General features: G+C 49.2%; 5 protein-coding genes across 6 annotated transcripts in view; 2 read left to right on the top strand and 3 right to left on the bottom strand.

Moving 5' to 3' along the window:
• The window catches only part of LOC126563728 (serine/threonine-protein kinase Tor), a 236,255-nt gene extending 222,940 nt beyond the window's left edge, over window positions 1-13,315 (top strand). The window contains exons 2-5 of one of the 2 annotated variants that reach the window (XM_050220406.1): window positions 4,758-4,976; window positions 5,579-11,490; window positions 11,573-12,394; window positions 12,581-13,315. In XM_050220406.1, coding sequence (XP_050076363.1) covers window positions 4,763-4,976; window positions 5,579-11,490; window positions 11,573-12,394; window positions 12,581-13,282 — 7,650 coding nt within the window. In that variant the 5' untranslated portion in view covers window positions 4,758-4,762 and the 3' untranslated portion in view covers window positions 13,283-13,315. Of the gene's footprint in view, window positions 1-4,754; window positions 4,977-5,578; window positions 11,491-11,572; window positions 12,395-12,580 lie in introns of both variants that reach the window. The other variant, XM_050220407.1, reaches the window with a different exon arrangement.
• The window catches only part of LOC126563743 (uncharacterized), a 173,475-nt gene that overhangs the window by 23,297 nt on the left and 136,599 nt on the right, over window positions 1-13,579 (bottom strand). The window lies entirely within an intron of this gene.
• The window catches only part of LOC126565594 (mediator of RNA polymerase II transcription subunit 11), a 103,763-nt gene that overhangs the window by 84,603 nt on the left and 5,581 nt on the right, over window positions 1-13,579 (bottom strand). The window lies entirely within an intron of this gene.
• LOC126565010 (mitochondrial import receptor subunit TOM40 homolog 1) lies at window positions 656-2,039 on the top strand. The gene is made up of 4 exons (XM_050222146.1): window positions 656-851; window positions 1,029-1,291; window positions 1,356-1,585; window positions 1,654-2,039. The coding sequence occupies exons 1-4, from the start codon at window positions 671-673 to the stop codon at window positions 1,979-1,981; spliced, it is 1,002 nt and encodes a 333-aa protein (XP_050078103.1). The 5' UTR covers window positions 656-670; the 3' UTR covers window positions 1,982-2,039.
• On the bottom strand, window positions 2,845-3,725 carry LOC126565359 (MOB kinase activator-like 3). The gene is made up of 2 exons (XM_050222533.1): window positions 3,152-3,725; window positions 2,845-3,076 (listed from the first exon to the last, which is right to left on the bottom strand). Exons 1-2 carry the CDS (start codon window positions 3,686-3,688, stop codon window positions 2,957-2,959), a joined length of 657 nt encoding a protein of 218 aa, XP_050078490.1. The 5' UTR covers window positions 3,689-3,725; the 3' UTR covers window positions 2,845-2,956.

Genomic DNA, 13,579 nt, shown 5'->3' with positions numbered 1-13,579 from the left:
ACAGTATCCGTTGCAAGCGTGATCGTTCCTTTCTACTGTTGGTGCGTGAGTTGTAATATTAAAGTAAATGATATCCACGACGAATCGGAGGCACGGATACCACCGACGAAAACGTACGAAATTGGTGTTGCGTTGGTATCTTCTTTCCGCAGAGTGGATTTACATTGGATGGGTGAGAATGATATGTCAAAAAAACTGTCGTTGTCAGAGAGCCTTTCCATTTGGGTGAATACACAAGTTGCAGTGGTTTTTCGATGCCTAAACGATGGTTCAAGATGTTCCCCAAAAATAAAACAACGAATAGAAAAAATGGGTCTCCTAATTCAAAACAGAAGAATTAAATTTTCCACCTTATTCGTTGTAGGGATGCGATTCACCCACCCCAAAACCGCTACATCACACTGCACTTTACTTGCAGTGCTTGGTGTGGTGTAAAATTGCGTGGTGTAAACCGGTACCACAACTGTCAACAGCCATCTTGACGTTTCCACACACGTCAAGCAGGAATCAGCGCAAGAAAGGAACACACGAGTTTTCACGCACGTAAATCTCGCGAAATTTGCATCTGAATTTCGTGAAATCGTGCATCTTGTGATCTCCTTTTCCGAGCGCGCGTGTGTGTGTTTGTGAGAGTGTAGCCGCTGTCGTTGGAAAGAACTGCCGTCACAGGATGGGTAACGTGTTGGCCTCCTCGAAACCGATTGCGGGCCCCGGTGGTCTACCGCCTCCGATGCCTACGGAAGCACTCACGGCGATCGGCGATGGTGCCGGTACGCCGGACAAAGCGGCAGGCGAATCAAAACCACTTGAAAATCCGGGCACGGTCGAGGAGCTGCACAGAAAGTGCAAAGGTAAGGCTGCGGTGGATGGTTGGCTTCCGACGGGAGTCCGAGCAAGACCCATGCCGTGTATTGCATAATCACCGAATATTGACAGTTGCGTTTACATGGTTTATGTTTTTGCCTTTATTTTTCCATTAACGCGCCTGCTCGGGTTGCTGTGTGATTTCACCGTACGATGCGATTCAGATGTAATGCCAACAAACTTTGAAGGAGCCAAACTGATGATCAACAAGGGATTGAGCAACCATTTCCAGGTGTCACATACGATCAATCTGAATTCCTCGAATACTAGCGGTTATCGGTTCGGTGCGATGTACGTCGGCACGAAACAGCTGTCGCCAACGGAAGCATTCCCGGTCGTGCTCGGCGACATTGATCCGTCGGGCAATTTAAATGCAAACATCATTCATCAAGTAACACCGAACGTTCGGTGCAAATTCGCGTCTCAGGTATGAAGCATGGCCAGCGGGATAGACAGATCGGCAGGATAGTAACTATATGATACATTTTTAGATCCAAAGCAGCAAAATAACGGCAGCACAACTTACGACAGATTACAAGGGACCGAACTACACGACCTCGCTCACTGTCGGCAATCCAAATATAATTAACAATTCGGGCGTGGTGGTTGCACATTACCTACAGGCAATTACAAACCATTTGGCAATGGGAGGCGAGTTCGCGTATCAGTACGGGCCGGCCGTTCCTGGTGGACAGATTGCCCTCATGTCGGCTGCTGCCAGGTAAGATGCATTTATTCGTCTTATATTCGCAGCTTATCATTTTAATGTTCGCTCCTTCCGTTTGAAAGATACGCCACCGATCTGTACACGTGGTCCGGCACGGTAGGCGCAGCCGGTGTTCATCTTTGCTACTATCAGCGTGCCAGCGAGCAGCTCCAGATCGGAGCAGAAGTAGAAACAAGCTTCCGAATGCAGGAATCGGTCGCTACCATTGGCTACCAGGTGGATCTGCCAAAGTCGGACCTAGTGTTCCGAGGTATGGTAGATAGCAACTGGACCGTGGGTGCAGTGCTGGAGAAGAAGCTACAGCCTTTACCCTTTACCTTTGCGCTCAGCGGTATGCTGAATCACACTAAAAATCAGTTCCGGCTCGGGTGTGGATTGATTGTGGGCTAGGCGCACGTGGTAATCTAGTTGAACCATCGATAGAAGGAGAAGACATTGTGGGCGCGATCAAGCATTTCCTTTTTGAACAATTCCGACACATTCTTAGAACTGGACTGGAAACAACACAGCAAAAGCTGGAGAATAGCATAGAAATCCGTGCAACAACCAAACAGAACGGAAAGAACGTTATAGAAAAGCTACCCCAACATCATATACTGGAAGGAAGAGAAGGACCTCGGTGGGTGTAAAGTTACAAGAGCAAATCAACAAATATAGTTGTTAGACAAAGCCCGTGCGTGTTTGTACACCGTGCGTTGTACAGAGAAGGAAGTTTTGCTTAGAGTTTATCATCGCCCAACTTTCCCTTATCCAGGCGTTAATCCTTGGATTCCGAGGTTTGCGAGGAAAGTGTAGGGGGTAGTGTTGCGTCTGCGACTGCCTGCGCCATAGTGTGTCATCAAAGAAATAAATGTTTCGTGAATGCGAGCCACAAAATGAAGGATCCAAGAATTATCTCCCTATACTACTGGGAGTCAAGGACCTCCCGAAGGCAAAAAAAAAACATTACCCACTAACTCCAATTCCTCTGTACGCCGATCGTTTCTCTCTGAACGCCTGCTTAGTTGAATAAGAAAGAGAGAGGAAGAAAGGTAGAACTTGCGAAGCGTTTTTTTAAAGGTATTTTACAGTCATTGATTTTTTTATTAAAATCCTTTAAAATCTTCACCGCCAATTATAGTTTTTAGCTTCTTCTTGTTTGCATTTTATTTATCTTTGTGTTAGCGGGGGGCTTCACTTACAACTCTATTACACGGTCACCATCCCGTGCGCGGTGTTTGTTTGGTTGTTTGCATTGCGTTGCGTAGCGTTGATTCTGTTTTGTTTGGTTTGCCGTTTGCCCTCTTCATGCGAGCATACGACATCTTATCGTGTTGTGTGTTTGCTTAGCTGTTCGGGATATCCATCCTCGTATGCGCGCTCCGGTTAGTCTTTGCACATTTGCGCCGTCATAACTGCGAGTGGCTCGAGCTCTTTTGCTGACATCAGGTCAAACTCGGTCACGAAATAGTAGAAATGTTTGTAGCAGGTGTTAACGTGCGCTTCCTACGTGGGCGAGAGGATGTATGGACAAACGGTTATTATGGTATTTATAAGTCTTACATCATTACAAGCACTTACTGCGCCAATACTGAAAATCCGATCGAAATGATGTATATACACGTGCACAAACACCCGAAACAAACGGGTAAGAATTTTTTTACACAAACTCGGAAACGTTTTCGGAAATGGCACGTCAGTCGACACGGGAAACAGAGTCTCGTTGTTGATTTGATTCTCTACCCAATCCATCAGCAGCTCGATGTAGCGCGGGGCGGGCAATTGTATCGGTTTCTTGTACGTTTCCCCGTCCGCCCATAGATACTCGTATTTGGCACCACCGCTCATGGTCGGACAGGTTGTTTCGTTGCAATACTCCGATATGGTGCCGTATATGAGATTGATCCGGTTGAAGAAGTCGACCACGTGAACCGCGAGCCAATCGTTCATATTCTCGCCAGCCGGCAGCTTGACCACTTCCTTCAGATTTATGCCCGACTGGAGACTGGCGTTGGCCTGCTTGTGCAGCGAGTACCGTATCGTGCCCTGGGTAAATCGTTTCTTCGGCCGGAACGTTTTTTCTCGTTGAAAGAATTCCAAAAACCCGTTCAGCGCCATTCTCGATGGTCGTAGTTTCGCCACAATTATGCTGTTTACTTCCGTTGCTTGGCCAATTCTACCACACACACACACACGTTCCACGCGTCGATTCGAGTTTTCGCCTCCGTACGAACGATAATAGGTATCTTCTGCACGCCCGAGCTAAAACCGCACTGCGACTAGCGGAATCCGATTAAACGGGAATGAAAATTCCTTTTTTGGATCCCATCTCTGTCTGTGGCACTGTCCTGCACACTCTGCTCAGTCCTGCACCTGCTCTGCCAATATTGGCTGTGAGTGTTAGAAACGATTATACATCTTTTTGCACATACATCCCTTCGCGGAAGCCTTACCACTGCTTTAAAGTCCGAGTTTAATCGGATCTTCTAAGTACGCCGTCGTATTCGTGTTGTGGCCGCGCAGTGACCGACGGGAGGGTTTAGAATTTATCGAACCCCAAACAACAAACACAAAACAGTACCGTGTGTGTGTGCGCGTTTTCTTTGCGTCCTGCTTTTCCTGTCAACGAAGCAAGCTGTCAACACAGGGGCGTCACTTTGACAGAAGTCGAAAAGAAAAACTCGGCACGTAGGTGCTGCTGGTGTGAAAAGTGAATTTTTCGTGAAAAATATACTGCAGACCGTCGATTAAAGGTCTGAAGTATGGATTTCTGCCAATATCGGCCGCACTAGAAGCGGTTACCGATGGAGTGTGTCCGTATGGTGCATTCTCGGGCATCGAATTTAATGTTTTTCGGCACCAATCAGGAGGTGTGAGTTGCGTGACTGCAGCCAACCAGCTACGGTGGCGCTGACAGTCGATTTTTGTGCGACTGTGTTTATGTGTGTGTGTGTATGTGCGCGGCGTTTGCGTGCGATCGCGAGAATGTGTTGGTAAAGTGTGCATTTTGTTTTGATGTGCGGCGGATAAAAACATAAACATTGGGATCAATTAAAGCGAACGGCACACAGTACCAGCAGGATCGCAATCGGTTGATCAGTGCTGGCAAAAGTGTGTATGGAACAACATATATGTATATTTGGCAAAACAAAATTAGTCTGGTCGAGTAACTAACAGCAGACAGCAGGCATCATGTCGATGGTGAAGGTGTTGCAATTTGTGAACGGGCTCAAGTCCCGCAACAAGGATGTGCAAAACAAAGCGATCAAAGATCTGTCGCTGTACGTCAAGACGGAGCTGCGCGAGACGCCGGACGATCTGTTTTTTGAGGATTTCAACCACCACATCTTCGAGATGCTCGCCAGCCCGGATAACAACGAGAAGAAGGGAGGAATATTGGCCATCGGTAATTTATTTATTTATGATATTTATCGAATAATGTCTGTCTCTGCGGCTTATTACTTATAAATCAACAATATAAATCCTTACAACAAATTTGTGTCAAGCAGAGGAAGTAGAATGGAATTTTGTGAGGGTATTACGAAGGCGGCTACGGAATTGGGACAGAGCAATATTGTAGTCAAACAGGTTGGAAGCTTCGTTAGCCGAGAGAGCATCAATAAGAAAGGAGGAAAGAAGCTTTAGTGATTATGATATTGTCGCAGAAAACGGCATTAAGAGGTGTGTAGGTAAGATCATCGGAGCTAGAACTAGATAGACCACTAGGGTCCACAAATACATTGGAGAAATACTTTCTAAAAGTCGGGCTTGATTAATAAAATTTTAAGCTGTCTCGTCACCGAGGTAAATAGTGTAAGCGATATTGTTTTGTTTTTCTAACGCTCCTTAGCGAAACTCCAGAAAGTCCCTGGGCCGACTGGACGCACGAAGTGCATTTTTTTCGGTTTTAAGACACTAAGTAACCTGTTAGACCGGAAGAAGGGATGGGACCAGGGAAGCGAAAAAACACACTTTTTTAGAACTCGTTCTCTTTCCTTTTTGTCGTAGATTGTCTTATCAACGGTGACGTCGTTAATACGACGAACAAAATTTCCCGCTACTCCAACAATCTGCGCAACCTGCTGCCCGTGAGCGATGTTTGCGTGATGGAGCTGGCGGCGAAGGTGCTGGTAAAGCTGGCCCTGCTACCCGGCTCAAACGGTGCCAGCTCATTCGAGTTCGATATTAAGCGTGCCTTCGAGTGGCTGTCGGAGGATCGGGTAGAAAACAAGCGGCAGGCGGCAGTGCTGGTGCTACGCGAACTAGCTGTTGCTATGCCAACGTTTTTTTACCAGCAAGTGGGCAGCTTCTTCGATCACATATTTGTCGCCATAAAGGATCCCAAAGCGGCCATCAGGGAAGGGGCGGGCCAATCACTGCGTGCCGTATTGATCGTGACGTCACAGCGCGAAGGAACCAAGCAAAACAACAACACCCAGTGGCACATGAACTGTTACGATCAGGCGTTCGAGTGTTTGCGTGACACGGTGGGACGCGAGAAGAATTTAAATCGAGACGATCGTGTGCATGGTGCGTTGATCGTGTTTAACGAAATTCTTCGCTGCTCGCATGCGGCGTGGGAGAAAAAGTATGTACAGCTGGATAGTTTGCATGTGGAGCAGAAGCGCACGGTTCGGGGACAGCGTGAAGACGAAGCGGCACGTGGTTTCTTTCCACGTATCCGTGTGCCTTTTATGGAAAAACTCGGAACCAGTTCGGGGCATGGGTCGGTTAGTTATAGCTCACGCTATTACGATGTTGTGACGGATTTAAAGTTTTTCCGCCAGACCAGTAGTGTACAGGAGTCGGCACTGTATCGTGCGTTGGTGAAGGAAAAATATGACACCATCTGTCAGGCGGTGCTTGATCAGCGTAGTTCGAAATCACCCTACGTCATCCAAACACTATTGGCCATCTTCCCTCGGCTGGCCGCATTCAATCGAGAGGAGTTCGTGAGACTGCATCTTCGTACGGTGGCAAACTATCTGCTGACGCTGCTGCGCAGCAAAGAAAAGGAACGAAATGCTGCCTTTATATCGCTCGGGTATATTGCCGTTGCGGTGGAGAAGGAAATCGAACCGTACACGAAGCGCATTATGGAGCTGATTGGAACCGCACTGCCACCGAAGGATACACCGAGCAAGCGGAAAACCCCTGTAGATCCGTCAGTATTTATGTGCGTTATGTTGCTAGGACACGCGCTGAAGGGTGGTATTACCCATGAAGTGAAGGAAATCATAGCACCCATGCTGTCGACGGGCCTCAGCCCGGCACTGATCGTTTGTCTACGGGAACTGTGCGAGACAGTACCGCAAGCGCAGCCCGAAATAACGGCCGGTCTGTTGAAGATACTGTCGTATGTGCTGATGAACCGGCCGCTACCCCAATTTATCGTACCGAAGTCCCATTCGGTTGCGTCGCCCGCGTTCCTAAGTACGCTCGAGCAGCAACATCAGTCGCAACCTCAACAGCAGCAGCAACAAGTTCACGATACTGCAACGATCGTGCTAGCACTTCAAACGTTAGGAACGTTCAGCTTCGAAGGATGCAGTCTGCTTCAGTTTGTACAGCGTTGTGCGGATCATTTTCTGAACAGCGAGCAGCAAGAGATCCGCATCGAGGCAGTCCACACGTGCACGCTGCTGTTAAAGCTGGCACTGCAGGCAGCCGACAGCAATGGGAATGACGTGTCCGAAACGCTAACGCAAACGCTCAGCTCGGTGTTGGAGAAAATTCTGGTCGTTGGCATCACGGACGTGGATCCTGCTGTGCGGCGGCGAGTGTTGAAATCACTGGACGAAAGCTTCGACACACAACTGGCCCAACCGTGGTTCCTCAGTTCGCTGCTGGTTACCATCCACGATGAGGTGTTTGAAATACGCGAACTCGCGATCATCATAATTGGTCGGCTGGCGACGATAAACCCTGCCTACGTAATGCCAAGTCTACGCAAAACGATGGTCCAGCTGTTGACGGAGCTGGAACACTCGGGCGTCAGTCGCAACAAGGAGCAGAGTGCGAGGATGCTGGATCATCTGATTGTTAGTACACCCAGGTTGGTGGCGTCGTACATGCGCCCGATACTGACAATACTGGTGCCAAAGCTAAAGGAACCCGATCAGAACCCGAGCGTGGTGTTGAACGTGCTGCGCGCTATCGGCGATCTTGCCGAAGTGATCGGTGGTCATCATGTACTGAAGAAGTGGTCGGATGAACTGTTGCAGCTGCTGCTCGACATGCTGAGTGATGCGGGCTCGACGGAGAAGCGTGCCGTTGCGCTGTGGACGTTTGGGCAGCTTGTCAGTGCCACGGGGCAGGTGGTTGTGCCGTACAATAAGTACCCGAATTTGATAGACATATTGATAAACTTCCTGAAAACCGAACAGCAGCTGTACGTTCGTCGGGAAACGATTCGCGTGCTCGGATTGCTTGGCGCGCTCGATCCGTACAAGCACAAGATGAACCGGGGTCTGATCGATAGTCAGACGAGCGCCAACATTCTTATCTCTGTCGACACGAAAAGCGACGAACCGACGGACCTTTCCACGTCGGAAATGTTGATCAACATGAGCACGCAGCTGGACGAATACTATCCGGCGGTGGTAATATCGACGCTGATGAAAATTCTTCGCGACCCAACACTATCCAATCATCATCTGAGCGTTGTGCAGGCTATTACGTTCACGTTTACCAGTCTCGGTATAAAGGGTGTACCGTATCTGTCGCAGGTGTTGCCCTGTCTGTTGCGGAACATCGTTACAGCCGAGATGAGCCTTAAGGAGTACCTGTTTCAGCAGCTGTCAACGTTAATATCGATCGTGAAGCAGCACATTATTGGTTTCATGGACGATATTTTCGAGCTGATCAAGACGTTCTGGACCACCGGCGGCAATCAGGGTGGTGGAGGTGGTGGAGGGGGTGGTGGCGGAACAACATCATCCACGACTTCAACAGCCTCATTGCAGCCGACCATCATAAATCTGGTAGAAAAAATCGCCATCGCGCTTGGATGTGAGTTTAAGGTGTATCTACCTCAGTTGATGCCGCAAATATTGCGTGTTCTGCTGCACGATACTTCGAAAGATCGAGCCGTTACGGTAAAGCTGCTGGGTGCGATGCGCAACTTTGGCAACAATCTGGACGACTATCTGCATCTGATTATACCGGCGATTGTGAAGTTGTTCGAGCCGATGGATATACCGCTAAACGTTTCGATTACTGCCCTGCAAACGATCAACTACCTGGCGGAGGTGTTGGATTTTACCGACTTTTCTTCACGCATCGTACATCCGTTGGTGCGCGTTTTGGACAATTATCCGGAGCTGCGACCGGTAGCGCTGACGACACTCTGCTCGATAATGATTCAACTGGGACGCAAATATTTGGTGTTTGTACCGCTCGTGAATCGGGTTATGATTAAGCACAAGATCCCTTCGGTTGAGTATACGAAGTTGTTGACCAAGCTGCAGAACAACAGTACGCTTGCGATGGACGACGAGTTCCGCATACGGCAGGCGCGCAATCGTAATCGAGAGATATCGCTCCCGAGTGACAGCACGATCAAAAAATTCCCCGTGTCCATGTCCGATCTGGAGGCAATGTTTAAGGCGAATCGGCGCGTCTCGAAGGATGATTGGTTGGAGTGGTTACGGCGGCTTAGTATCATTTTGCTTAAAGAGTCAAAAAATCCAGCCCTGCGATCGTGCGCCACACTGGCCCAAAACTATCCGCAGCTGTTGAAAGATTTGTTCAATGCAGCGTTTGTGTCCTGCTGGTCGGATCTGTCGGATAAGTTGAAACAAGATCTCGCACACAGCCTTACCCAAGCGCTGACGGTGCAAGACCTGCCCGAAATTACACAAACGGTACTGAATTTGGCCGAATTTATGGAACACTGCGAAAGCTATCCGCTGAAGATCGATTCCAAGATTTTGGGCGAACGTGCGATGGAATGTCGTGCGTACGCAAAAGCACTTCACTATAAAGAAGAAGAGTTCCACCAAACGGAGGAACACCATCAGTCGCTGTTTGAGTCACTAATCCTGATCAACAATAAGCTACAGCAGAAAGAGGCTGCCGAAGGTTTGTTGGAGTACGCCGGCCGACATCGTTCCAGTGCCGAGGAGATGAAGGTTCAGGTACGATGGTACGAGAAGCTTCATAGCTGGGAACAGGCACGGGCCCTTTACAATGAGAAGCTAAAGTCGAATCCGAACGATTTAGAATCGCGGTTGGGCGAAATGCGTTGTCTGGAGGCGTTGGGTGAATGGTCCGCACTGAACACGGTAACAACGGAAAATTGGGATACGCTTGGTTCGGAAGGACAGAGCAAGGCGGGCAGGCTGGCGGCAGCAGCTGCCTGGGGTTTGCAGGACTGGGAAGGTATGCATCGGTTCGTCCGATGCATTCCCGAGGACACGCAGGACGGTGCGTTCTATCGGGCGGTGCTGGCGGTACACAACGAACAATATGAGCTGGCGCAAAGTTTGATCGATTCGACGCGCGATCTGCTCGACACGGAACTGACCGCTATGGCGGGAGAATCGTACGAGCGAGCGTACGGTGCGATGGTATGCGTACAGATGCTGGCCGAACTGGAGGAAGTGATCCAGTACAAGCTGATCCCGGAACGGCGCGAAACGATCAAATCGATGTGGTGGGATCGGTTGCTCGGTGGCCAGCGGCTCGTCGAGGATTGGCAGCGTGTTATACAGGTGCATTCGCTGGTACTTTCGCCGAAGGAAGACATTCGTACGTGGCTAAAGTTTGCCTCGCTTTGCCGAAAGAACGGTTCGTTAAAGCTGTCGGAAAAGACGCTCGTCATGCTGCTCGAGTATGACCCGATGCAGAACCTGAGCGAAGCGCTTCCGATCGATAAACCGCACGTAACGTTCGCCTACACCAAACATCTCCATATGGCCGGTTACACGAAGGAAGCGTACGATCATCTTAATCGCTTTTTGGCTGCGTTCAGTCCGCAAGCATTCACGGCAAGTAGCGGCGCCGGTGGACAGGATGATTTGAAGGACGAGAATAGACGACTGTTGGCACGTTGCTTCCTCAAGCTGGGCCTGTGGCAGAATAGTTCCACCAGTGGCAATCTGCTCAAGGAGCATCTGGTGAATGGTATTCTCATGTGTTACAGTAGAGCTACAAAGCACGATTCCAACTGGTATAAGGCGTGGCACAATTGGGCGTACATGAACTTTGAAGTGGTGCAGGCAAAGAAGCAACAGGAAGAGTACACCAAAAATCCGGGCAGTGCGGCCGAGCGCACGATGATCAAACATTACGCCGTACCGGCCGTACGAGGCTTCTTCCAGTCGATAAATCTTTCGCAGGGCAATTCCTTGCAGGATACATTACGGCTACTCACGCTCTGGTTCGATCACGCCCAGTACGAGGAGGTGTACGAAGCGCTGGTTGAAGGGATGCGTGTGATCGATAAGAATACGTGGCTCCAGGTAATACCGCAGCTGATCGCACGTATCGACACGCCGCGCAATCTTGTCGGACAGCTAATCAATTATCTGCTAACAGAAATTGGTAAAACACACCCGCAAGCGCTCGTCTACCCGCTTACTGTGGCATCAAAATCGGCCCCGGCCACACGCAAACAAGCGGCACACAAAATTCTAAACAACATGTGTGAACATTCAAACACGCTGGTCACTCAGGTGATACTGATCAGCGAAGAGTTGATACGGGTGGCGATTCTGTGGCACGAACAGTGGCACGAAGGGTTGGAAGAAGCATCGCGGTTGTACTTCGGGGAGCACAATGTAGATGGGATGTTTGCGACGCTGGAACCGCTGCACGCGATGCTGCAGCGCGGGCCACAAACGTTGAAAGAATCGTCCTTCAATCAGGCTTACGGGCGTGATTTGTCCGAGGCGCAGGAATGGTGCAGGAATTATAAGGTAAGTGGGTTACTGTCTCCTTTTTCTGTTTACTTTAATTCTCTTTCATTTAACCCTTGTGTGTTCGTTGGTCTTTCGTCAGGTTTCGAAGAACATTCGTGATTTAAATCAAGCGTGGGATCTTTACTACCACGTGTTCCGGCGCATTTCCCGCCAACTGGTACAGCTTACCTCGCTGGAGCTGCAGTACGTTAGTCCGAAGCTGCTTGCCTGCCGAAACCTGGAGTTGGCAGTCCCTGGCAGCTATACACCGGGCCAGCAACTCATCTGTATAGCAAGCATCGAAACGAACCTTACGATAATCAGCTCGAAGCAGCGTCCAAGGAAGCTATGCATTCGTGGTTCGAATGGCAAAAACTACATGTTCCTGCTGAAAGGCCACGAAGATTTGCGTCAAGACGAGCGCGTGATGCAACTGTTCGGGCTGGTCAACACACTGCTACTGAACGATCGGGACACGTTCCGGCGCAATCTAACAATACAACGGTATGCTGTCATACCGCTCAGCACCAACTCGGGTCTAATCGGATGGGTACCGCACTGTGACACACTTCACAAGCTAATCCGCGATTATAGGGATTCGAAGAAGATGATGCTAAACATTGAGCATCGGATCATGCTACGGATGGCACCGGATTACGACCATTTGACGGTGATGCAGAAAGTCGAAGTGTTTGAATACGCGCTCGATCAAACGAAGGGTGACGATTTGGCGAAACTGCTCTGGCTGAAGAGTCCTTCCTCCGAGCAGTGGTTCGATCGACGTACAAACTATATTCGATCGTTGGCCGTTATGTCAATGGTGGGTTACATCCTGGGACTTGGCGATCGCCATCCATCGAACTTGATGTTGGATCGGTTGAGTGGAAAAATTCTACATATTGATTTCGGCGATTGTTTCGAGGTAGGTAGACCTTGAGGGGGGACGTTTGTCTGAAGCTTTTAGAGATGAGAAAACTAACTCTTTAGGCTGATTTGAAATCAAAGTTCCACATGCAGGATTAAACTCACTCACACTTTGAGTCATTGTGCACATCGCTAGTAGCTTAATGTAGTGGACCACTTTTTTTACATCCATCTCTCGTTGCAGGTGGCGATGACGCGAGAAAAGTTTCCAGAGAAGATTCCCTTCCGGCTGACGCGTATGCTAATTAATGCGATGGAGGTGACCGGAATCGAAGGCACGTACCGGCGTACATGCGAGAGTGTAATGCACGTGTTGCGTCGCAACAAGGACAGCTTGATGGCGGTACTGGAAGCGTTCGTGTACGATCCGTTGCTTAACTGGCGTTTACTAGATTCGGATCGATTGCGCCGCTCGAAGAATGCGGGCGATATGGACAGTGTTACGGGAAGTATGCACGACGACGATTCGATCCTGAGCTACAACGCCCGAAGAGACGCTCGATTGAATGAGCTAAATGCCGGTAATGGAGGCACAGCGATACCGGTTGGGGGTGGTGGTGGTGGGCCTGGTCAGGCATCGGCCATTGTAAATGTTCCTTCGGGCGGTGCCAAAGCCGCCATTCCCGTGCCTTCTGGTGTTTCAGCTGCTGTACCTGCTGGAGGTGACGCACCGGATGGGAACTATCCGGCCCTGCAGAACCCAGTCGATGTGACGAACAAGAAGGCCCGTGCGATTGTGGACCGTGTGAAGGATAAGCTGACCGGTAAAGATTTCGGCAAAGCGGAACCAGTGGCCGTCAATCGGCAGATTGATCTGTTGATTCAGCAAGCAACGAGCAACGAAAATCTCTGCCAGTGCTACATCGGCTGGTGTCCATTTTGGTAAACGGCTCAAGCCGTAAGTGTGTGTATGTGTGTGTGTGTTTTGTGCGGGATATCGGCCTTATCTTTTTTTTTGGTTAAAATCTCTGTAAATATTGCTACCGCGCTCTGTGGTGTTTTGTTTGATCAATTGTTGTCCCGATGATAATTTAACAATATCTAAATGATGTATAGTATGCTACTTAGTTTTCAGTTTTTTCGACAATTACGGCCAAACGTTTACGTTGCTTACAGTCTATAATACAAAGCCCGGGAATGACAAACAAACATATATAATAAAAAATGGTAATAAGAGAGACAA

The sequence above is a fragment of the Anopheles maculipalpis genome, chromosome 3RL, assembly GCF_943734695.1.
Source record: "Anopheles maculipalpis chromosome 3RL, idAnoMacuDA_375_x, whole genome shotgun sequence".
Classification (NCBI taxonomy): Eukaryota; Metazoa; Arthropoda; class Insecta; order Diptera; family Culicidae; genus Anopheles; species Anopheles maculipalpis.
The sequence above is the reverse complement of the archived record's forward strand: the minus strand, read 5'-3'. Positions and strand labels throughout refer to the sequence as shown.

Excerpts from the sequence above, each read along its gene's own strand:
- LOC126565359 (XM_050222533.1), bottom strand. The coding sequence starts at position 3,688 with ATGGCGCTGAACGGGTTTTTGGAATTCTTTCAACGAGAAAAAACGTTC. Across the intron at positions 3,077-3,151 it reads GGATTTTCAGTATTGGCGCA|GAAGCGCACGTTAACACCTG; the intron begins GTAAGTGCTTGT and ends TCGCCCACGTAG.
- LOC126565010 (XM_050222146.1), top strand. The coding sequence starts at position 671 with ATGGGTAACGTGTTGGCCTCCTCGAAACCGATTGCGGGCCCCGGTGGT. Across the intron at positions 852-1,028 it reads GCTGCACAGAAAGTGCAAAG|ATGTAATGCCAACAAACTTT; the intron begins GTAAGGCTGCGG and ends GATGCGATTCAG. Across the intron at positions 1,292-1,355 it reads GGTGCAAATTCGCGTCTCAG|ATCCAAAGCAGCAAAATAAC; the intron begins GTATGAAGCATG and ends ATACATTTTTAG.